Below are 26,250 nucleotides of genomic sequence, written 5' to 3' on the forward strand. Positions count from 1 at the left end.
GTTATAATTCGCTAATCTGTTCTTTTTAAAGAGCAATGCAGAACGAGAGCAAGTCAGACGAGATGGTCTTTCCCAAAGATGCTGCTCAACTGCTAGATGAAGACAGTTCTCTCTAATCCAAGTTTACTCAACAGGAACCTTTCCTTGAGACTTCACAGGAACCTTTCCTTGAGACTTCAGCCTATAAAAGACTGTGCTTACTCTTTATTCAATTATAAAGTGACGTATCATTTAATCATTCCATGGCAGCATACATTTGAGGGGGGGGGGGAGGTATCTTTTAGAGATAGGTCCACATAGATCTGAACTTAACTTTAAGCTTTTTAATCATAGCATTCACAGACACTTCTGAGAACTAAGATACACACATTATGTCATATTATCTGACACTACCTTTAAAAGCTTCTACTGAACTTTACCAATACTTGTTTTTTAAGTCTGTTATGACTCCTGTCATTTTAGAATTTGTCCCTTACAAGTTATTGATTTTATCCTTATAATGAGCATCTTCTTCCAAGACAAGACTTAGTTTTACATAAACTGATAGGAAAACAAGCTGGCTCAAGCATCTTGCCAAAGATAATACAGGAAATCTCTAGTCCATAAAGATTTTACATTACATTGCTCTAAAGTTTTAGGCCACAAGAAACAAGAATGGCCCTCCAACATATCCAGGAGTATTATCACTGAAATTTCTCTATAAGAGACTACTATATGCTGCAGAAAATCCATGACAAATCCAGATGCAAGTTTTCAGATGGGTTATACATAGTATGGTTCCTCCAACTCTAACCACACAGGCAAAACCTGACGTTACTATGACAATAATCCACATCCTTAAAACTTCTATTAGTAGAAAAACAATTGTTGGAAATTTTACGGAGGTTTTTGGAGGCAAAAAACAAACTTGGAAGCACATTGGATTACCATCGTACTAAGTTACTTTATATAGAAACTTTAAATAGCAAAAGAAATTAAGTCAGAAGTCCATAAAAGTTTATAACACATAACAATTCATAGACAACCTCAAATTATAGCAAAGGAAAAGTATCCAGTAATAATACTAGCATTTTCACCCCATTGGGTATTCCAGGAACATTGGTTCTAACTTCACATTTTCCTAACAACTGATAGGTGTGTTTTCAGATCTTGCAGACCATTGGTAAGTGGAATCTGAATGAAACAGACACTACAAAACTGGGGGAAGGGGATGGTGGTGTGTCAGAGCACAGGGCTGTATGCAGCCCGTCACAAGTTCTCCTCTGCAGCACGTCAAATCCATGTCTACCACATTTGGATGCAAGTAGACAGGCTTAATACCACTACACCATGGATGAGCATTTAAATTTAAACAAGAACACAAACGAAAGCAAGAAACAATACCTTTATAGCATGCAAGTGTAAGTGCACTTTCTTTGAACTCGTTGGAGTGAGTGTTGATTCCTGCACCGTATTCCAGCAATACTCTTGCAACCTCGACATGACCTGCGCTGGCCGCTTCCATTAAGGGGGTATGGCCGTTCTCATTGTGGTCTTCTATATTAGCACCGGCTTTCAATAGCACCTTCACTATGTCAACAAAGCCCCCAGCACAAGCGTAAGTGAGAGCTGTGTTCCCTGCAGAGAAGAAGAATTTGACATGAAAGCCCTTTCCACCATCCTAACACAGGAAACAAAACGAGTTTGAGCAGCTCTGAACAAACCCAAGTACATCACGAGCAGGAGCCTTTTACCCCACAGCGATGTTACTCCAGCCAATCATTTCAGGCTGGGTATAAAATGCAACACAGCTATAACATGAAGGAGTTTAGATGCTAATATTACAAATCAGCAATTCTTTGATTACTATGTTTCCTACTCAGCACGCAAAGAGAGATCAAATACACAAAAAGATCAACAAATAATCTTCATGCTCATTGTAGAGCTGGGCAGAGGGGCGATGGGGAGGTTGGGTTTCTTTTGCCTCAAACTGTATCCTGTCAACCCTTGAAAAACTTCTACTGGCTGGAGGAAAATCAATTTAGAATGTAAAACTCTGGTACTGGAAGTGACTGACAATCACATATGGCTCATGCTTTAAATGCTACAGTCAATTTTGAGTTCTGCTTAACATGGCTAAACATCAAGATAAAAAGAACATTTCATAGTGCAGACTTTCAAAACATTTGAACCAATTTTAAATTCTATCTTAATATTAGTAGAATATAACTGCAGATTAATACTCTCAGTTAAGCTGTGGTCAAGTATCAGCAATGTAGACAACACTCAATGCTCAAAGAATTGTAGCTCCTCTTCGGTAAAAAGCAATAGACCAGAAGAACTGGTCTTGGCCAGATGTATCCCACGGTTGTCTCACTGCCTAACTTTGGATTATACAGATGAGAAAAACTAAATTTAGTGTATTTTTCTGGTCAGCTAACACCACAGTGTTTTTCACAGGAACAGTGTTAGAGCTTCTGTTAAAAACAATCTTTAATATCGGCCAGGTAAGACTCTGAACACATCCACCATGTATCTGGCCTACTCTTAATAGCTTCTGTCATGTTTTCTTGTGAATGAAACCCAGATGTTCAGAACAGCTGCACGTCTCATGTGCTAATCTTCACGTTCCAGTTACCTGTTGAAGACTGTGCGTTGACATCTGCACAGTGAACGATGAGAAGTTTAACAATATCTACATAGCCTCCACTGGCCGCTGCCATTAAGGGAGTTATGTCTCCTTTATTCCCTCGATCTTCAACGTTGGCGTGCATCGCTAGTAGCACCTAGAGAAATAAATTCACTTTAATGAGTAATTTGGAACACCAATACTTTGCTTTCAGTTCAGCGGGGCCAGCCATGCTACGCCCTTGCAGTAATGGCATTGGGGACCATTGAGAATTACTGCCCGCACCGTGCCCCGCTTCAAGAAATCTTGGGGTTTTTTTTTACATTTGTTCATATCTGCTAAAAATCAACATTAAGTTCCAGTGCAACACTGACATTTCCAAAAGTCACAGGGCAATTCACGAACCAGAATGATAGCAGATAAACTATAAACTTGCATTAATGACCACAGCACATATTGGGTCAAGCTTCCAGTTTTCCCCCTGTACTCTTGCCCTGCACCAAAAGTCCAAGCTGGCTAGTTTGAGAATTATCACCTTAACATCTTCAATGAAGCACAAATTCTGCCTTTTGATATGCAAGTATAAAAGCCAAAAATTAACAAAATTAATGCATTGTTGATACAGATGTGATTATGTGACTGAGATGTGAGTTTTTAGAAGGTAACCACTTGTAATGTTTGATTTTGCTGCTATTTGAGATCCTTTCGCAATGTCTGCTTGGCAGAATGGCTTGACTGCATCTAGAACAACGCCAGAAAAGTACATACATCATAAAACGTAAGATACGTTTCCTCAGATAAGCCCATTAAACCTAAAGGCATATATGACAGCATTTTCCATTAAAAATACAAACAATAACCGGAAGCCCTCAATAGGAAATATTAACTGATACACTGGTTAGATTATAAAATATTATTATAATCAGAATAGCTAAAATGTTTGTCTATCAAAGAAGCCCCTTAGACAATGCTTCACAAACATTTAATTGGGATTATTTTGTTACTTACTTGTGCCAATTCATAATATCCTGCTGAACAGGCCAAGCAAAGGAGACTCTCCCCTTCTTCAGTATGTTCATTTACGCTTCTTCCTTCATCCAGCAGCTTCCGGACAGCATTTACATCCCCATCTGAGCATGCTTCTGCCAAACTGCGACTGCAAAAGTCAGTTACCACACAATAAGCTCAAAAGAAACCTGCAATAGATGGGTAGCTTCCCTATGCAACAAAGAAGTCTTTAAGACTCATGACAATAGTACTAAGCCTTACTAGAAAAGACACCTTACAGATTTTTAAGTATTTATATATATACACACACACACACACACACATTATTTCCATAGGTGGAATGGAGATAAAGACCTTGCTTATATCTAAATTACTACTGACTACCACAGCAAATTTCCAGTAGAGATCTGGAACGTTACTAACTCATCCTTAAGCAAAAGGAGTCAACCAAGGCACCTCAAGACGTCTCCCAGTTTGCTCCCTGCCCAGGTTCCCTTTGAGATATTCCCAAGACGTTTTGTAAAAGTGACACAAGTGACATTGGGATGCTCTTCTCAATGAAGCACAGGATGCTGGTGACCTTTGCTCCAAGGGTGCATTGCTGGCTCATGTTCCACTCCTTGTCCACCATGAAACTCAGGTCTCTTTCTTCGATGTTGATTTCCAACCATTCAGCGCCTCCCATCTGTTCCAATGCACAGATATTCCTCTGCAGGTGCAAGACTGCGCCTCCCTTTGCTGTATTTCATGAGGTTCCTGCTGGCTCCTTTCTCCAGCTTGTCAAAGTCCCTCTGAATGGCAGCACCTGGTCCATCAACCACTCCTTTCAGTTTTGTATCACTGGCAAACTTGCTGAGGATGCACTCTGTACCATCCCATGGGCCACTGATGGAGACATTAATCAGTACTAGTCCCAGGACCATCCCCTGGAGTACAGCACTAGCAACGTGCCTTCACATGGACTTTGTGCTACTAACAACCCTGAGCCTAGCAGCTCAGACAGGTGTCAATCCACCTCACTCTCCACTCTCTCTGGTCTGTACTTCATCAGTCCCACTGATGCTGTGGGGTACAGTGTGAAAAGACTTGCTCGAGTTCAAAGTAAACAGCATCCACCGCTCTCCTCTGCTGTACCAACACAGCTGTCTCATTGTGGAAGGCTCTCGGGCCAGGCTCAATCTCCCCTCTGTAAAAACATGCTGACTACCTCCCATCGTGATTTTGTAGTGACTATGTTAGGAAATGCCTTCTAGGAGGACTTGGATTCTCTTTCTTGCCCTTCTTGAGAAGAGGGGTGACATTCGCTTTCTTCCAGTCTTCAGGAACCTCCCTCACTGCCCATAACTTTCCAAATAAATAGACACTGGCCTCACAGTGACATTGGCCAGCTGCTTCAGTACTCATAGGTGCGTCCTATAAGGTCCCATGAACTTGTTCACTGGACTATTTACAACCTGTTTAAATGTCCCTTGACCTGACGCCAACCAATGACAAGCCCTCCTTGCTCCAGACCTTCCTGCTCCTCTCAGGGTTTGGGATTCCTAACAGCAAATCTCACCAGTGAAGTCAAGGCAAAGGCAGCATTCACCACCTCCCCCTTTTCTGTGTCCCCATCACTAGGTCTGCTGCCATATATTGAGGCAGACCCACATCTTCCTTTCGCAGTTGATATACTCCTTTATGTTGTTGCATTTCATGCCACCTGACAGATTGAACTCCAGGTGGGCTTTGGCGTTCCACGTCACACCCCTATATGCTTGGATATTGTCTCTATATTCACCATGGGCCACCTGGCTCGTTTCCACCCCTTGTAAGCTCCCTTTTTACATTCAAGCACACTTCCCCAGCAGATTTTCATATGTTTTGAACCCCAAGTAATTTCTCTGCCTTCATTCACTTAGGAAATAAAACTCTATTTGTTCTATATTTGTATTCATATTTTAAACAACGACTCAAGATTACTGCCTTTACTGTAAGCATTTTGTTTTGCAAATCCTAAGTCTGAATTCCAAGAGGTTAGCCATATGAAAGGACATTTAAAGACTTAACGTCTTTGATTCTAGATCTGAAGTTCAACAGTTTATGTAGTGACACTATCCCAACATTTTAGGAACTATTTGCATCACCTGTTTCAGGACCTCTAAAGATGCTTTGAAGTTAGTGACATGGCAGAAAGCTTTTGACGATGTAGGATAAACTCTCAGTTCTGTCATGACGGACGTTAACTGTCATCCTCATTAATTATCAGTTACAAAAAGTTACCTGATAATATAGTTTTGTTCTACCCCACATTCCTGAGCAAGGTCCTGGGGAAAATCGCTGCCTTCTAAGTATTAGTATTCTCTTCTGACTTTTAATATCATGAACTAGATTCCTTAGTTTCCAAAGGCATATCTCCAACTCCTCTACAGATAAGAATTCAGCCCATTTTTAAAAAAGATATCAACTGTCTAGTACATAGAAAGAGCAGCAGGTTAGAAAGTAACTTTTTTATATACTCTTCTCGTACACTTGGAAGCCAATAACCCTATGGGACAGTAGTCACACCTTCAGACTCAATAACTTCGCTTCTACTAGAAGTAGAGCAGATCCATTACTGAGTACTAACTACAAAACGAAATTCAAAATACAAACTCGCATCCTCTAGTTGGGAAAATGGGGGGGCGGGGAGCAACCAATACATACTTGTCCACTTGTCCTGCGTTGTGATTGTTCTCTGCTCTCATCCGCGTCAAAGCGGCCGCAGCTTCATCCAGCGCGCAGCTGACAGAGGACGTCAGTCTCCGGAGAACCTCGGGATCTGCGAAGGCTTTACCATCGGCAGTGGACAATTTACCAATTCCTTCAGTGCACGTTCGTTCAGTCGGGTTAGTACGAAAGTCACACAAAAGAAATGCAAAGACACTAGTTTAGATTTCAGCCACATGCACTATTAGTTAAAAATAATTTGCAAACATGCCAGAAAATTAGCTACTCAAAAGTAACTGTTAACGTTTGCCTAAGACATGAACATTTAATTAACTATAATATGGCAGTAAGAAAACTATTTTTCAACTAGCAGCTTCATCATGTCCCAAATTCCCAACTCACACTTTCAAAGAATTAAAAATAAAAGTGTCTGTGGAATAAGAAAAAGTCCAGAGGTCAAGTCCCAAAACCAGAAGGTGGGGACACAGATATTATTCCAGTCTTGGTTTCATATTTTCTGCAGGTGAAGAATTTTTCAATTTAAATTGTATACATTTAAAATGTATAGTTATTACCCTTTTCCCACCCAGCTCCAATCAAAACGAAGTTGACTAATGTCTAATATACCTTTTCTTTTTTAAGAGTTTGAATAAAAATTAAAAAGCTATGAGCTTCAATTCTCAATAATTTAACATTCTAAACTGCACAGCTCTAGCTACAAACATTATGAAACAAAATTTCAACTATTTTAAGTATACTTATAACCAATGCCTCCTCTACACTAACATTGCACAGTAGAAATACTTATCCAAAGAACTTTTCTAACAGCTTCTTTTTTTAAAAAACAGGTTTTTTGCTGCAAGACTAAAGCTGAAGGCCAATACAGAACAGCACCAGAAGCAGATACCTATCCCACTCATTTATATGGTTGATACAAAGTTATGGTACAGCTGTTTTACTCCACATGGGTTTTACCCTATATAGTTGATCACAAACTTGAGAACAACCTATTTTACATATGCAAACAGCACTGCACAGCTGGCTCTGCAGTGTAGGCAGGGCTTATATTTGCATATGCAAATGTGCAAATAGTCTAAAGAAATGCACTGATGAACAGTATCCCCCCATCTCCACCCCCCAAATCACACGCTCCAAAAAGTAAAGGGTTACTGGTTTATAGATTAGCTACCTTCACCAGTGATGAATCAGTCACTTTTCAATTCCTTAGCTGTTAAACAGGGTCAAATTAGACATAAATCTTACACCTCAGATTTGCTATTTGGCATGCGCATATCTCTCCGAGTTTGATTTACACCATCTCTCCCCCAAACCAGCTTGTAGGTACTACAGAATACTGAAATCATACTTTGAAATTTTCCAACACTGTCCTCAGATAATTTATTTCCCCAGTTTGAGAGCACCTAGTTTGTTTGTTGTTAATGTAAGAATCAATACACACCATATTTCTCCATCCTGAAAACAATTTAGGCCAGCATACGCCAGGCATGCTCTGTTACATTATCCTACAAGCACTGTTGGTAAGTGTTGGCTTATACTATTCAAACTCAGTGTTGCTGGAAATGATGCAGAGCCCCTATCCTGTCACCAAGGCAGACACTTCGATGGGGTGCAGGAGGTTACTTGGCCACTTGAAACCAAGCATAGACTCTGATGGTTGAGCTGAGCTGCCCAACACACTTGGTCAGCTCCAAGGGCACCACTGACCTGGCTCCAGCATCCTCCTCTGGCTGAATTCAGCACTGTCAGCACGTTATGAAAAGCAGTTTATAATAAATTACCCACTCGATGATAAAATGAGAAATTACAACTAGATGTGTCCACACCACACCCATCTGGTTTTTGAGATTGTTTAGTGCACTGCAGAGCAATTAGAGCAGAGAAATGTCAGGTCACAGGCTCTTGACTCCATATACTACCATCCGCATGTCCCCTTCCACCTCCAAGTTGTTGAGGCCATAACCTTTGTAGCCACTGCTGTTAAATATAGAGAGGCTATAAATAACAAGCCTCAAACACCACAGCTTACACCTCACATATTAACATCAACTGAATTTGTTGTTGTTTTAAAAGGAGATGTCAGCTCTGCAGTTGCAGCAGGTGGGAGAGCAGAGGACAGTCACTGTGAAACTGAACTGGGGCATCAATTTAGTACCAAACACACAGAGAAAGTGATAGTTTTTACACAGATCTGCTTCCCTGGGACTGCTCATGGAGCAGTTACACTAATGTTTACACTAGCTATTTCTGGTGGCAGTGCTGGCTTACACTAGCTTGCAGTGTACATAAAAGTACTGCCTCAGGAAAGAACAGGAATTAAGTCTTCACAAGTCAGCAGCGAGGCTTCAGCTAAGCCCACTGCAACCAAAGCTGCACACTGCAGTAAGCAAGGTGGAAAAGTACCCAAGAGAAAGCCACAGGATTTAGAAAAACGACTCCTGAGCAAAGGCTGAAAGAAGTAGTAGATTTAGCTAACAAGGAGCAGCACAACAGCAATTATCCTCCACTTAGAAGTGTCTCATGAAGGAGCTGGTAAACAGTTTTACTGCTGGTAAAAGAAGCGGGACATAAAGTCCCGTCAAAACAAAACAAACACCTGCAGGGCACAGGGAGCTGGACACACCTTTGGTTTGTCTGTGGAGCAGTTCTTTAGCCCAGCACCTTCTCCTGAAGCCATGTGCCAGTGTGTTCACAGAGCCTGGGGGCCCAAGGCTGGCAGTGCTCAACATCAGGCTGGATGGACCCCGAGCAACCTGATCTAGTGGAAGATATCCCTGCTGTTCTACGGATGGTTTGTGAAGGTCCCTTCCAACCCAAAACCATTCGATGATACTATAGTCTTCCCTGACTGGAAACAGATGACCCAGCTCCTCCCCACCCAACACAGTAACACACAGTAACATCTCTAAATCAGAGAGAAAAGTACGCCAAGAAAACAATTCTAATTTCCCAGATCTGCAAGCAGATTAGCCCTTCTGCTGGCCCACGAACCACCAGTTCTATGGTACACAGATTGGGGTTTGCATCTGAAAAGTGTATTTCCATGAATTTACACAAGTCAACAATTCACCAGTTTAAGAGAGATGAAATGTCCAGTACAACTGCCTACTACGTGATCAGGTTTAGTGTGCAGCACACAGCACAACTGAACTTAGTGGCAGATAATGCCAGATGTTCCACAAGTTAGTGCCGTACTACTGAACTATGTAAATGAGCCTGAAGTTGATTAGAGAGGTATGTTAGAACAAGGAGCTCACCTCTCAAGGGAAAAGCTTGCTCATCAGACACTACACACCTATAATCAACGCTCCAATTTGAAGCATGGGCTTCCTTGTTGACTTATATTCCTACCACGTTAACTACAAAGGTTAGAGGTTTAGGGTAAACTGAAATGAGCTGGTAACCTCTCAGTGTGATCTGCCTCAGTTTAACCAGTCGAAGATACCTGTACCAGCTCAGAAAAACTGGAACACAACCGGGTTTGTGTCTTTGGAAAACCCCAAAGGGCAGAACTTTACACCACTGGTGGGATTTTGCCATGAGGAATTAGAACCTACATTCTCTGAAAACGGTCTGTGTATTTTCACAGTCTGAGCACAGAAGTTGAAAGCCATGAATAAATCTTAAAGAAGCAACACAAATAACCAAGGCCAAAGTTGTTTCAAGTTCACTGCAGTAAAGGAAAAGGTCAGATATCGACACTAGAGCAACCACTACCTTCCCTTCCATTTCAAGAAAAGGAACATTCTCACAGGAGTATCAGTTGCTCTGCCGTCCCTAACCGGAAAAAAATCATGTCAAGGATAAAGAAAATACTTAAATGTAGTTTCTAGCTAGTAGCTCATAATTATCACCATTTAAAATAATTTAAAAGGAAATTATTCTGGTATGGAACCCACAGTTAAGTTCCTCATACCATACACTAGCGTCAACATATATATGTTTTGAACATCAAAGAAGATTGTTCCAAAGGGATCAAAACATCTAAGCGTAAGACGTAACATCCAATAATCCTCACAAAAAACTGCAGATTTGGTGGCGATTATGTTCCTTCACGGTCAGTTCCACCACACCATATGTTCTAACACACACTTGAGGTCGTTCACCTGCTAGCATGTCCAATTTATGGCCTCACGTTCATGACAAAGTCCATCTCAACTTCAGCTCACATGGAATCATCTGCTGGTCCCAGAAGCTTAGAGGGATCCTCCTTAAGGTCTTACATCCCTTTTCCCCAAAAAGGCAGGTTTTGATAGGAATGTGGACAGCTTTAAAAGCCCAAAAGAAGAATGACATTAGAATTGTGGCCCAGAAATGTGTCTGTCTTCAATCATATGTCAAGAATCTGCTTTAATCAGCATGGTGTACAAGTGGCATCTCAAACAAGGTGAAGAGGGTTCAGGGAAGGTGAGAGGAGACTTTGTTTTAGCTTCTTTATTAGAATCCCCATTCAGAGAACTGAGACATTCTAGACTGTCAAAAGCAACTGCTAACGGCCTTGTGCCCACAAGCAATAACTCTACTAGCAAAGTATTAACTCTGGCACATCATGGGTGCTACCACAAGGCAAAAAGACAGCAAGTAGGACTGAGCACACCCTGTTCTGTAAAGTCTCAGGTGGCTTAACTCAAATTCTCAACACAGGTATGGCTTCCTGAGCAGCACATCACAGGAATCCAGTTCAGACATGTTAAGAGTAGAACCTAAGGGAAGTTTTCCTAAAGAAAAGAGATTTCTCAGGACCTTTTGATCCACACATTATGAGTTTATTTCTGGTAACGCTTAGGAGCAGCGCAGCATCTGCATAAAATTACCATGTACTATTTTCTGTAAATTCCAGCAATGGCAAAAGCAATCACAGATGGTATCCGTCACCTACTGAACAGCAGACTGCTCAGCTCTGCCACCATGGACCCTCCTGCTTTGTGGGTGTTCACAAAAAATGATTTCTAATTTCCCATATAACTAACAAAAAAAGTGTGCACTTTGCTCCCCTCCCATGACATCCAAATATTTTCCCAAACATTAGATTCATACTATATCATTTTGAGAGCCAGTACACCCAATTATAGCGCTGTCAGCACACTCACCAAGATCCACACTGATCGTCCAGCAAACCCAGGAAAACACCATGTCAGCTCCAACCTGCTGCCCATGTTTAATGCCTAAGCCAGGCTTGCAAAATTTGAGTTGCCCTGAACAAGTAGCTTAAATTAGGAGCCAGGCTGGGAAGCAACTGGGATTGGCAATGATAGAAGGTGCCAAGAGCAGCCTCACTGCCAGTTTTGTCTCCCCAGTTTTCTAGTACAGCCCAGCTACAAAGAAAAACAAAACCAAACCCACCCTCCCACACCACAAAACAAACCTGGGTCCTGCTGACAATATGATCGTGCAGCAACAGAAAGACGGACAGATTTGAGTCTTGCAAAAGAGATTTCAGCAAGGATGCGACAAATTATTTCAGCCCATCTAAAATGAGAATGAATCGTGCTGGCTCTATGTTTTCTTGTAAAAAAGAAGCCCAAAGCCAAACAAATTAAAAGGAATAACCATTTTCAAGTTTCACTGTTTCTGCATCAAGAGATCTAATTTACAACATCAGAATGAGGGACACAATACATTTACAATTTTTTAAATATATCTTAAATATTAAAAGGTGTTTTATTGTATGCTGATCGCTCAGACTAAAGTCCTCAAGGAAGAAAGCACACATTGAGTAGTGCTCTTTGCATATAGTCATTAGGAGAAATACTAATAGCTCATTCAGTGTAGTAATCTTGCCAAAATTCATATGCTTTTGAAAAGTTTAAGATAATGTGTTGCTAAAAAAAAAGGTAATTCACACTAAGCTAAAGAATATGAGTTACAAGGAAGGTTTACTTGCTGTGTAAGGAAAACTGTGTTACGTCAAGAGTACAGATGGAGCTATGCCATTGGCATTTGGGGTAAAACATTTGGCTTTAAAAACAAATTTCTTCATTAAAGCAGTTAAAGGTTCAAGTTCTCTTTATTAAGCAGGCCATACTTAAATTTCCTTATGATTCTGGTAAGGCTGAAGAATTCACACAATATTTACAGACCCTAATCACATCTAAGGCAGCACCAAGGACCACGTGTGAAGGGAAACCTGCGGCAGTTTAATCTGAGGACGCACAAAGAAGAGTTGCACTGAAATCTGTTCAGATTTTGCATCTGGACTACCCACATCTTTAAAAAACACACACAAAAAAACCAAAGCATGACACAACAAAACAAACACCCACCACACCCCCAACTAATTACTGCAGACACTGTATTTTGCCTTAACTGCCTACATTTCATTGCTACCATTATTTGTATAATGACATAAACCAGATTCAGGAATAGCTGGTTCTTCTTTGCCTTTAAAAACCTCATATTTTGACACCAATTTCATACCACACAAGCGTCCTCCTGACAGACCTGCCCTTAATAAATACACTGGTAGCGAATACCCTCTTACCATAATTCTTTTTACCTCATCTTTCACTTTATTCAGAATAAAAATGAACTTTGAACGGAAACACTTTCAAAGTTCTTGAATTCTCACACATTTAAAATGCCACATACTTCTGTGTTGCAACAAATTTGCTTATCATCTTACCCTGTCATCCCAGTCCAAGAACACGTCCATTATCGCCTGGCACATCCTCGAAAAGATACCTAAACCACTTGGCAACACCCTTTCTGATCACTCCGTAACAGATTATCACACACTCCAGTGCCTTTATGTACGAGATTACCCATTAATGCTTAAATCAGCATGCAGCTTCATAGATAATAAGAATCTCTTTAAACACCAATAATTATTTTGAAGAAGAAAATATCATTAACTAAATTGCTTAGGTCCCCCCTTCCTGATCCCAATTCTTCCCAAACCTTTCTGAACTGTGTAATACTCCAAGAGAGGAAACCTTCATCGCAATTCAGCAGAAAGGGTTCTTCCCAAAAGACAGATGTGAATGCAAATCAAAGTTACGGTGACACATACTGATCATGTTTTCAAAGGCCTGCTCAAATCCTCATTCAGACTAAAGTAGTTCCCCAGCCCATCTTTGTCAGGCAGCAGCAGGAAAGAAGTACAATTATATACCTGCTCTCTGCGATTGAGTCTATATATTGTCCATACGCTTAAACTGTGACTCAGCTGACCATAACTAAACTTCTTGTTAGAATTCACAACACTCTCTCAAATAAGGCAGGGCTGGATTATTCAAGTAAACTAAATAGCACATATGCTGTACGGATCTAATTTTTGTGCTCCTATAGCCTCCTCTTTACTAGGGCAAAGTACAATGCCTGACTGATTTGTCTTACAACGAGCCAGAACATAACCAAAAGATTTCTCCTTTCCAACAAACACAGAGGGTTCTACAAAAGCACTTTCCAAAGTTTTTGAACCTCAACTAGTATCACCCAGTAATACTTCTGGAAAGCTAGTATCATTCTTTATTATCGCACTGATTACAAATGAAGCCGTGTCAAGGCAGTGCCGTTCCCCGGGGAGCAGGACCTGAGATCCCTGCAGTCCCACACCTGCTGCCCTGGATCGCTCCTCCATTTTCACAAAGCAAGGAACTCCCCTCGCACAGCGAGCTCAGCAGATGATTTATCACCTTATAAAACCAAATGGAAAGTCCAGAGTAGGAGAACATCCCTTTTAATTGTATTAAGTGTTTACCAGACTTCAACACAGTGACATTCCCAGATCGAAGTGGGAAGCCCGAAGTTTACACGTTGCCAAAGAGATTCAGCTCCTTGGCTGTTTTCTGTTGGTTTTAGTAGTAAACCTATCAGCCTGTGAAAGTTCAGGGTATTACAAAGCCAATGTAATATATCAAAAATACTGGTTGTCTTCTGCCCTAAAAGCACTTTCTAAGATAAACCTCAATGAATATTTAAACACAAACACACCCCCACCCCAAAGCCAAAATAGTTCAAAATCCTGCTTCAGTAAGATGCCAGCTTCTAGTTAAGATATAAACATCTTCAGACCGGCACCGAGTTTTCTGTTGGCTACTCCCCACCTGCAAGTGCCAGATTTTGAGGGGAACTCAAAACTCTAAGTCTTCAGCAAAATGTCATGTTTGTTTCCTCACTACAAAATGTATCACCTAGACAGGATTCTTTCATACAGAACTAGATTTGAAGTTTGAAGTTTTCCCACCACCTTCTTCAGATTAAAAAAAAAGTTCAGCACTTTCGCTGGAAACAGATGATGCAATAAGGTAAATGAAGCATCTTTGTGACACGATTGGTGAGCAGATCACCACTGTTACGCTCAAACAAAATCTCCCTCTAGAAACCTTTAGAACAGACTCAGTTGTTGCTGTCTCATGGGATTCCTCCAAACAAACATATGGGCAAAAAGTCCTGCAGACGTCCGACCTGATCACCTCATGTGCAGCCAACACAAGCCATAAACCTTCACAGAATCACAGCATCACAGGATGTCAGGGGTTGGAAGGGACCTGGAAAGCTCATCCAGTGCAATCCCCCCATGGAGCAGGAACACCCAGATGAGGTTACACAGGAAGGTGTCCAGGCGGGTTGGAATGTCTGCACAGAAGGAGACTCCACAACCCCCTGGGCAGCCTGGGCCAGGCTCTGACACCCTCACCAGGAACAAGATTCTTCTTATGTTTAAGTGGAACCTCCTGTGTTCCAGTTTGTACCTCTTGTCCTATCACTGGTTGTCACCAAGAAGAGCCTGGCTCCATCCTCCTGACACTCCCCCTTTCCATATTGATCACCACAAATGAATCACCCCTCAGTGTCCTCTTGTCCAGCCTCAGAGCCTCAGCTCCCTCAGCCTTTCCTCACACGGGAGATGCTCCACTCTCTTCAGCATCTTGGTGGCTGCGCTGGACTCTCTCCAGCAGTTCCCTGTCCTGCTGGAACTGAGGGGCCACAACTGGACACAAGATTCCAGGTGTGGTCTCCCCAGGGCAGAGCAGAGGGGCAGGAGAACCTCTCTGACCTACTGACCACCCCCTTCTAACCCACCCCAGGTACCATTGGCTTCCTGGCCACAAGGGCCCAGTGCTGGCTCATGGTCACCCTGCCGTCCCCAGGACCCCCAGGTCCCTTTCCCCTACACTGCTCTCTAATGGGTCATTCCCCAACTTCCTAATGCTGCCATCCTTTACCCCAATATATCCACAGAGGAGCAGCAGCATTTCTTAGTAAATACTACAAATGGAATTCACTGGCTGCAATTTTTATCTTTATTCTTCTCAACTGATTTTTGGGCATGCTAAATAAAACTCATCTAGCATGAAATTAAGAGCTACAGCTTGGGTGTTTGGTGGGTTTTCTGAGTAATTAGCATTTTACAATACTTCATATGTCACCATCACAGTTCCTCACATATTTCCAGAGCAGCCGAGTTTTCCATTTCTACAAATCAGATTTGTGACAGCAAACTATCACACTCCAAAATGACATTTTCAGTGTTATCTGAAAAATGATGTTCAATGTTCATCTGCTAAACATTTTCTGGACAAGGCAGAAATATGATTTCTTTTTCCTGGGATGTATTTCATGGTCTTAACCTTAAAATATCCCTTCTGTCACAAATATCCCCTCCTGCAAGTAATAGGAACTCACCTACTTGAGCAAGAGCCCCAAGTGAAAGGGGATGTCTGAAAAAACCTAAAAGGTCATTGTAACATACACATGCCTTCGGAGAGAACTGCTGCTAAACCCAGCTTCAGATTTTTCACTTGTTTGACACTGCAAACTCTTAATATTACATTCACATTTACATATACTGCAATGTAGTTACTAGAAGAAAAGCCAGAAATCTCAATGAAATTTCTCTCTGCTTTCCAGTATGGCAAAAGTAGCAGTGAGATTTTTTTCAGAATCAATAGCTAGGAAGTACTTCTCCGGCTACAATTAGTTCTTATTGTTATTTTGGTAACATTCTGATGACAAGGGTTCCTTTTTGGGATCATGTGCTTTCACATCAGTGTGCTCAGATATTTCAAAATCATAGAATCATAGAAACATTTTGGTTGGAAGAGACCCTCAAAATCATTGAGTCCAATTGTTAACCCAACATTGCCAAGTTCAACTCTAAACCATGTCCCTGAGAACCTCATATACGCATCTTTTAAACCTCTCCAGGGATGGTGACTCCAGCACTGCCCTGGGCAGCCTGTTCCAATGCCCCACAGCCCTTTGGGGAAGAAATTGTTCCCCACATCCAACCTCAACCTCCCCTGGCGCAACTTGAGGCCGTTTCCTCTGCTCCTGGTGCTTGTTCCTGGGGAGCAGAGCCCGACTCCCCTGGCTCCAAGCTCCTTTCAGGCAGTTCAGAGATCAGAAGGTCTCCCCTCAGCTCCTGTTCTCCAGCTGAACCCCCAGGTCCCTCAGCCGCTCCATCACACTTGTGCTCCAGCCCCTCACCAGCTCCGTTCCCTTCTCTCCACTCGCTCCAGCACCTCAAGCCTTTCTTGTATAATCACAGAGTCATAGAATGTCCTGAGCTGGAAGGGACCAGGAAAGTTATCTATAACTATCACCTCATACTTTACACCTTATTTAAATTCCTGACCATGACAGACTTTGCTATAGCATAACTCTATTTTTTGAAGAAAAAAAAAAAACCAGTTATTTTTTCAAGCTTTCACTAGGCATTGCTTTTCTCCCATTGTATGAAAACTGAGTTACCTTTTCTAAAGCTGAAATAACATGAGCTCTTGTGTGCTGATCTAATATTTGGCCACTTCGCGGGTTTCCCCAGGTGCTCCAACCAACCCCATCCACTCACAGGTAAAGAAGAGGGAGCTTTGTACCAGCACAGCAAGACTCATTTGACCAGCAAAGGGTCTTTCTAGCCACCACCAGAACTGGCAAGATGAGAGATAACTGTGATAACAGAAGATTCCTGCCTGATGGCAACAGCAAATAGCCACTAAAATACCTCATCCACCTTACACACCTTCCCCTTGGCCACTCATACAGAATGTGCAAATCTTTATGTTTCCTAATCAAGTGTCTTTATAAAGAAACCCAACCTTTCTGTTTTTCAAGATTTTGTTCTAAATAAATCTGTAGCAAAGAAACATTTGCTTATTACAATGTGACAAGTTCCCAGATACAACCCTCAACTCTGCTGATCCCCTACAGGAGCCAGGACCTGCAGACACATCACATTCATCCTATACGTGCATAAAGCGATGCTGATCACTCAATCAAATGCACTTTGATCCCATACATATTAAATGTAGCTAAAATGGAAGCATCATTAATTAGTCCTGTGTCATAGCTGTAGAGGCACTTCATCATCAACAGCTTTTTCACCCATCTCACTGCAGGTAAGTGTCTGGAAAAGGTATCTGTCTCTTGGATTACCACATGCTTTAAAGCAGCAGCTACAATTAAATACAATAATACAGTAAAAAAACCTACCAGTTCTGTCACAGCCATCATTTAAACAGCAATTCAATGGCTGAATTGCTTTAAATAAAGCCAACTAAAGCTCAGGGGATAATACAGGAGAGCTTGTAGTTCAACACAAAGCCTGAAGAATTATAATCAAGAAAGTGGCCGTATTTCCTCTAGCAGAGAAGTAAAAATTTAACACAATTATGAACAGGCTCTAATGTTGAAGTTGTCTAGGTTGGTCTGGAGTGTTCACTCATTCTCTTCTTTTTCTTCGGGTTTTGGGTTATTGGGGTTTTTTGGTTTGGTTTGCTTTTTGGGGGGTTTTCAAGTATCTTTGGAAGAATTAAGCCTTGGTCCAAAATCTAGTGAGCTTCATTTCTTCAAGGAACCTAGTTTGTTTTTTTTTTAAAAAAGAAAAGGGCAAAAAGAGATTAAGCTAAACTAGATCTTTTCAATGTGTGCCAACAGAGATTCCTGCAAAAGAGGTTCGTTCAAACAATCTGAGTTTTGGCTTGCAAGACACTTCAAATGCAAGCACAGATATTTGAATATGGCCTTGGAGAAGGACAAAGCTGCCATTTACTCATGATGAGTTAAGAGCAAAAGTAAAAAACAAACCACCAAAAGCCCGACTGACATCCTTAGAGACTGCTAGGCAAGAATCGCAATGGAAAAGTCAGACAAAGCTATTACTCGTCAAGAATTTGCTCTAACCCTGGAACAGGTGCAACCCAGTAACTACAACTGTTGTAATCATATGTCAAGCCAAGGATGATCCCTGCAGCACAAACTACTCTTTTCCCAGATTTGCTCAATCTGTAAAGATCTAATGTCTACTAGGCATCTATATCTCTCTTCATAAGAAAGGTGGTCTGGGCCCCTCAGCATCTTTGTGTCCCACCACTGGACTCCCTCCAGTAATTCCTTGTCCTTAAACTGGGGAGCCCAGAACTGGACCCAGAACTGCAGATGTGGCCTCCCCAGGGCAGAGCAGAGGGGCAGGGTTCACCTCCTTTGACCTGCTGCTCACACTCTTCTTCATGCACCCCAGGTACCGCTGGCCTCTCGGCCACAAGGGCACATTGTTGACTCATGGTCAGCCTGTTGTCAACCAGAACACCCCGGTCCTTCCCTGCAGAGCTGCTTTCCGGCAGGTCCACCCCCAACCTGCACTGGTGCCGGGGGTTATCCCTCCCCAGGTGCAGGACCCTACACTTGCCCTTGTTAAACTTTATCAGGTTCTTCTCTGCCCAGTCCTCCAGCCTGTCCAGGTCTCGCTGGATGGCAGCACAGCCCTCTGGTGTGTCAGCCCTTCCTCCCAGTTTGGTGTCATCAGCAAACTTGCTGAGGGTGCAACTCGGTCTCTTCATCCAGGTCATTGATGAACAGGTTGAACAGGACTGGATCCAGTACTGACCTCTGGGGAACCCCACTAACTACAGGCCTCCAAACAGACTCTGTACCATTGATCACAACCCTCTGAGCTCTGCCATCCAGCCAGTTCATGACCCATCTCACCGTGCATTCATCCAGCCCGCACTTCCTGCCTTGCCTATGAGGAGGTTGTGAGGGACGGTGTCAGCAGCCTTGCGGAAGTCAAGGTAGACAACGTCCACTGCTCTTCCCTCATCTACCCGGCCAGTCATACCATCACAGAAGGCTGTCAGGTTGGTCAAACATGATTTCCCTTTGGTGCACCCATGCTGACTTCTGATAATCTTCTCTTCCTTCACATGCTTGGAGATGACGTTCAGAATGAGCTGCTCCATCACCTTTGCAGGGATGGAGGTGAGGCTGACTGGCCTGTAGTTTCCTGGGTTGTCCTTTTTGCCCTTTTGGAAGACTGGAGTGACGTTGGCTTTTTCCAGTCCTTAGGCACCTCTCCTGTTCTCCAAGACCTTTCAAAGATGACGGAGAGTGGCTTAGCAACAACATTTGCCAACTCTCTCAGCACTCCTAGGTGCATCCCATTGGGGCCCAGGGACTTGTGCATGTCCAGTTTGTCTAAATGATCTCTAATCTGATCTTCTTTGACCAAGGGAAAGTCTTCCTTTTACCTGACTTTCTCTTCTATCTCTAGGGTCTGGGATACCTGAGGACCAGTTTTAGCAGCAAACATGGAAGCAAAGAAGGCATTCAGTAACTCTGCCTTCTTTGTATCATCTGTCACCAGGACACGCTCCTCGTTCAGCAGCAGACCTACATTTTCCCTAACCTTCCTTTTGCTGCTGATATACTTGAGGTCCTTCTTGTCCTTGATACCCTGGCCAGATTTACTTGCAGGTGGATCTTTGCCTTCCTCACTGCATCCCTGCATACTCTAACAGCCTTATATTCCTCCTAGGTGGTCTTTTTTTCTTAATGCACATTACATTAACATCCTTCTTCCACCTGAGTTTTGACTGGAGCTCCTTAATCATCCATGCTGACCTCTTACCCCCTTTACTTGAATTCCTCCTCATAGGGATCCATCACTCTTGCTCCAGACATGAATTTGTTTTGATGCTTCTCTAGGATTAAATGGGAGGTACTTTATATTGCAGTTAAATAGGAGCTTATTACTTCATTTTTGAACAACCAAGTCAGAGATTTCTTTAGGGGTTTTTTTCACCCTTACCATAAATAAAAACCAGCAATACACAGCCAGAAAGATTTTCCATGGCAGCAAAATCGCAGTAAAGTACTTGGTTGCCTGACGCCTTTCCCATTGCCAGCCTTCTCTTCTCTCCCTCGCCACCTCCTCCTGGAACATCTTTTCCAGGGCCGCAGCATCAGCAACTATTCAAGTACATTTATGCACTTAAAAAAAATGCTCTTCTGGTTATATCAGGCTCACCAGTGTTACTGTGATTAGCTAAGGGAAAACTTCAGCCACAAGCTGAATTGTTTGCCTGGCTTTGTTTAGCTTCTAAAGCGACACAGGCTCAACCAGCAGACTCAGCACATCTCCCCTAGAGACGAGCAGTCACCTGCTCAGCAAACGAGGCGTGAGAGCACACACACATACCAGCACATCGACCGGATCGGAACGGCAGCGGACAGCGCTAAAGCAACATGCAGCAACTGGTGTCATTTACTGAGTGCCTCAGCAAGAATCAAAGGAGCCAGGCTCCAAATTCAGAGTTCTGGACGTCAGCTCTGACACTCCTGTATTTCAAGGAAGCATCCGGGCTAAAGACCAAGAAAAAAAGAAACTGATTGCTTCTGGTTGCTTATACAGACTAGTATTAAAACTCCGAGTCACTCCTGGGGAATTTATTGTATTCAAATTGAGACTGTAGTGCTTACAATATTTACCCATACAACTTTAAAGGCCATGACTTTGTAAATGAACCAGAAGCAGAAATTGTGAGCTTTGTAAGGAAAGCTTCAAAACAAATCATTTCACAACATCAAATATGGAAAAATTTTCATGGTTTATTTCCTTATTTTACAGAAAAATACTGAGGCTAACAGCAGGCAATTACTCTTTAATTCCTGGTTCTTCCTTTCATGCCTTACAGATAAAAAGTAGTATTTCCTCATTTCAAGTCTGACAATTCCTGGACACCTTCCTGTGTAACCTCATCTGGGTGTTCCTGCTCCATGGGAGGATCGCACTGGATGAGCTTTCCAGGTCCTTCCAACCCCTGACATTGTGGGATTCTGTGAATTGCTTATCTCCAGGAATGTGACAGATACACCCCACAGAGCTCAGCCTGCTGCTGAAACATGGAAATGAGGAACATGGAAACATGGAAATGGTGCCATCCATTGTGGGAGGGTAGAGAGCAAAGAAAAACCTCACACATCCCCAAGAAATGGCAAGAGCAGAAAAGATAAAACAACTCTTCCTGCTGAAGAAGACGCACAGAATTCCTCGTCTTGACTTTTAGCATTCCGAGTGAAATATTTAAAGTCTTATCTGCTGTAGGGGTTCTGACCTTTGAAGATACGTTACTTCACAGACATGTTCTCCTATTGGGTGGTAGAAGGAGAAAAGAGCAGAATTACTTTCTGCTTTTTGAGTAACCTGAGAATCATGGAGGAGAAGCATCATATCCCTATGGAGACTAACAGCAGAATATGACCCCCGTGCACAACAGGGATGCAGGAAGAAAACTGAAATAACCTTTGAGCACTATTTATAGGCAAACAGCATGCTTGAACTCTTTTCTCCAAATTTCTAGCATTCAGTGGGAAACTGAGTCCAAAAGGGCTGCAGGTGCCATCCTGAATCACAAAATGGGGAAAAAAAAAAATTGAAAATACTTCTGCATTTTCAAGCAAAGAACTAATAGTAAAGTTTGAGGGCCAGTAATGTCATCAACTTAACACAGAAGCACACGGACTTTTAGACCCAAGTTTATGCCAATTATGTACAGCAAAGCAAGTAAAAAATACTGAAGTATTTTCAGAGGCTGACCAAGCACGCTGCTGTTTCAAAATAGAAATCACTACTGTAATGGTATATAGCACGGACTAGTGTAAATCCATGTTTCCAACTGAACATATGAGAAACTAGTCATAAAATCTCTCCTCTGCCTAAGATTCACAGCATTTCAGTGAACTGTCATTGCATACATGCTGTGTATCCTGAAAATAAGATCTCTGGGAATGCCAGAGGAGACTGCAGAGTACAAAACAATGAAAAATCAGGATGCTACAGTCTTCAGAAAGAAGGTGATTTTATTTTACCACAACACAACTTGAATAAAGAGCACACCCACCTACTGTTACACATTAGAAAAAAACACCCCTCTATAAGAACAGTCCAGGAGATTCTTACCATCACATCTTTTTTCTTCTTTCAGGCACGCTCCTAAAGTTCAAAAACAAAAAGGGAAGAGGATGCACGTGCAACAGGAGATGCTCTTTCACCTCGGTCCACGCCTCAAGCTCCGCTTTGTCAGACGGAGTTTTAGCCCCTCGGAGGTCACAAAATCCAACACATAGCACCACAGAGCACAAGCTGTACTGAGCTTCTTCAGCACACAATGCAGAGAGAAAGCCTAACACGTACTAATCCAACGGACAGCTTCTGGATAGAGTTGCTTCAAATAACGACTATGGAAAAGTGAGTCCAGTTAAGATGTTACTAAAAAACATCTTTGCTCTTACCTGCATGAAGTTGTTCTACCTCTTATTCTGTCTCTACAGTCTCTGAAGATCAGCCACTGGGTGTGCCCATGATAAGAGAAGGCTAACAACCAAAAAGCACAGCCACACTGCAAGCTGCTCCGCTTTACATTATTAGATCTTCCTACATGCTCCTTTCCCTCTGGAGACTTCTAAACATGCTGCTTGCTTGGTTTTGGCAATACAAGGCAAAGTGAACTCTGGTTGGTTATTGGCCAGGTTGCTTAGAATATTCTTGCTCACTGTGGCCTTCCTCTGTTACTCCAAAGCTACGTAATTCTTTGAATGGAAAGACAGAATTGTAGCCTTTGTAACAATTCAGATTCAAGAAGTTTTTTTTGAAGGACATATCCAAACAGGAGTGTCAGTAAATATAGATATAGCTAGAGAGAGAGATGTATACATTTATGCACACAGGAATAATCAGCTGCACAAATACAGAATTTGTTCAGGTAACAGTTCTTCAGAAAAGTATTGGTAGATTTGAAGTCAAATTCAACTTGAAAACCAATATTTCTGCTGCAAAAGGCAGACAACAAACTGAGATGTATAAACAAAAGCACAGCTTGCAGGACAGATGAAATAACACTCCTACTCTCCGTGCATCAATAGAGCTCAACTTAAGTAATATGCTTAATCTGGGGTAAGAAGCTACAAAGTACAGAGGTCACAGAGAAGCTCCAGAGGAGAACAAGAGTAGACTGAAGTCTAAACATAAGAGCAGAGAAAGATTTCATGTTATTTAACCGAAACAAAAAGAGAACTAAGGAAGGTAACAGTAGAATTATAGAATCATCAAATGTCCTGAGTTGGAAGGGACCCACAAGGATCATTGAGTCCAACTCCTGTTCCCGCACAGGACACCCCTCAGGTCACACCATGAGGACCTTGTCCAGTCTCTTGAACACTGTCAGGATGGGGCCGTGACACCTCCCTGGGGAGCCTGTTCAGTGTCCAGCACCTCTGGGTGAAGAACCTTTTCCTCATGTCCCACTGACCCTCCCTGGCACATCTTCTGCCATTCCCTGGGCTCTATCACTGTCACAGAGCAGAGCTCACCCTGCCCCTCCTGCTCCTGCTGAGGAACCTGCAGCCCCATGAGCTCTGCGCTCAGTCTGCTCCAGGCTGAACAAACCCAGGGACTTCAGCTGCTCCTCATACAGCTTCGCTCCAAACCCTTTACCAACCTCATAGCCCTAAACAGTTTGCAAGCTGGTTCTGGGGATGGCTACAATGAAAAAGGGAACACTGGACTGATGCATAAAACAAGCAGCCAAAGCAACTCCACTTGAAAAAACACCAACTGCTTTACTGTGACAACTCTCTTCCTTGGCGAAGCTCTTCCAAAGCAGCTCGATGCCCCTTTGGCCCCCAAGTTTCGCATTTCAGCACGGAACACTGAGGACTGATCCTGTTCTCATGCTGCGGTGGCTCAGTGTGCGGAGCTCCTGGCATTGCAGACACTGTCTAACCAGCTCTCAAAGCCACCCGTCCGGAACGGCACGAGCACAGCTGGATCTGCCTGGGGAGAAGGGAGACGAGAGAAAACTACATCTACCGAGCTTTCAGGCCTAGTTTTGAAAGGGTTTTAAGAAGCTGTGGAGAATTTGAGAAAAAGGTGACGGCTAAATGACAAGTTAGTAATTGCTGGTTTAGAGATAATGCTTTGTTACACAGGGGGAAATTAATTACAGAACTGCACTGTGCCTTTTGTTCCCACAGCAAGTATTTTCTTGATGGATATGAGGATAAATTTATGTAATACAATCATTTATTTTTTAAAAAAGTTTCCCAGTATATGTTGAATCCTCAAGTATTTTAATACATCAAATTCATAAAGAATATGAACTCCATTTTGTGCAAAATGATTTAACACAAGCTGTAGTACATTAAGATATTTAAGTTCTTTCAAACTTAAGTTCTTTCAAATTTCTTAGCTTTCAAAATAAATAAATTATAAATAAAATAAATTATAACAGGCAATGAAGGTGCCCCATTGCAAAAAAAAGCTACTTGCTTCTATAAGTAGACTCAAAGATGAATGGCAGTATATTTTACATAATTTTTTCTTTAATGTGGTGAAAACTAGCTTGAATTTCCAGAAATAAGCAGAATTGGATCATTTACACTATGCATATATTATATTATATTATCATTTATTTTCCCAGAAACATGTTTATTGTAATTACTTCTTAAGGACACAATAGTAATATTTTATCAAAAGCAAGCTATTACCTGAGAAAAGCAACAGATTTACCTGTCACACCACATAAAGTATTCATGACTCAGTATAATCTGTTGTTTCTGACACTCAAGACCAAACAAACCCTAAGAGCACCATAAAACTGATACAAGAACAATGTGCTGCAGGTCTGCCAACAAGAGCTCAGTTAATTCCTCTCACGTGTGCAGCAATGCTCAGCACGCCATGCAAACCAGACGCTTTCAACAGTCCTTACATAAACAGGTAGCAAGAGCCCTGCTCCCAGTATAATTACGTTAACTCTCCCAGTTAATACCTCCAAGTCAGGCCCTGAAAGGGGTGGACACGTTCAGATTACCAACCTGACCTACCAGCCTGTCCAGTATGGAGCTCAGTGGCTGGCACTGGGTACTGCCACCACACTTTGCCAGTAAGTTACAGAATATCCAAAAAGGGAACTCTGAGCAAGGAGATTCAGGTCAGATCAAGTATTTACCTGATGCACTCTGCTCTAAACACTTCTAAACTCTGCTTTTAGCATGTGCTAAGGAAACTACATGACTGACAAATGCAGAAAACAATAAAAAAAAATGCAAGCTTAAAACTTAAGTCTGTGTAATTGAGTTTTTTAAATGAACTACTAATAGAGACTTCTTGCAGGAGACACAAGCAAGAGACACAGGCTACTCTACCTCCTCGCTCCTCCTCCACTCTGCCAATGTGCTTAGGGAAGAAGAGTTACCTTTGGATCAGCTCGTATAGTAACTGCTTCATTTCACAGAATCACACGAAGCACCGAATGTCAGGGATTGGAAAGGACCTCGAATGCTCATCCAGAGCAATCCCCCCGCCAGAGCAGGAACACCCAGATGAGGTTACGCGGGAGTTTCACAAGGTTAACATCTATGCTCTCCTCTTACACAAGCATCACAAAGCAAGCATCATACCAGTAGCCATCTGTTTACATAAAGCATGCACAAGTATAAAAGAAAAGATCACAGAAAAAATACTGTACCACGCTCAAATAAGAGACACTCTGTGGTAAGACACTGGGGTCAACAGCAATATTTACCAGATACTAGTTTTGGGTGACCTGTGGTTTGAGCTAGTGTTCTATTATTTTTTCTGTAACTGATTAACATCACAGACCCACATAACCAGCTTTCCTGCAGTATTACCATGCAAGATCTTGATT

At 42.2% G+C, this 26,250-nt stretch overlaps 1 protein-coding gene across 10 annotated transcripts in view; it reads right to left on the minus strand.

Moving 5' to 3' along the window:
• The window catches only part of ANKHD1 (ankyrin repeat and KH domain containing 1), a gene marked incomplete at its 3' end in the record, with an annotated part of 115,094 nt that overhangs the window by 65,933 nt on the left and 22,911 nt on the right, over positions 1–26,250 (minus strand). For 9 of the 10 annotated variants that reach the window (XR_013922845.1, XM_080353612.1, XM_080353610.1 and 6 more), the window contains exons 3-6: positions 6,302–6,458; positions 3,617–3,764; positions 2,618–2,765; positions 1,384–1,617 (exon numbers count right to left, since the gene is read on the minus strand). Coding sequence is in view for 9 of the 10 variants with exons in the window: in XM_080353612.1 (XP_080209738.1) it covers positions 1,384–1,617; positions 2,618–2,765; positions 3,617–3,764; positions 6,302–6,458 (687 nt within the window). Of the gene's footprint in view, positions 1–1,383; positions 1,618–2,617; positions 2,766–3,616; positions 3,765–4,196; positions 4,296–6,301; positions 6,459–26,250 lie in introns of those variants that run through there. The other variant, XM_080353611.1, reaches the window with a different exon arrangement.

This window comes from Nesoenas mayeri, assembly GCF_963082525.1.
Source record: "Nesoenas mayeri genome assembly, chromosome: 14".
NCBI lineage: Eukaryota > Metazoa > Chordata > Aves > Columbiformes > Columbidae > Nesoenas > Nesoenas mayeri.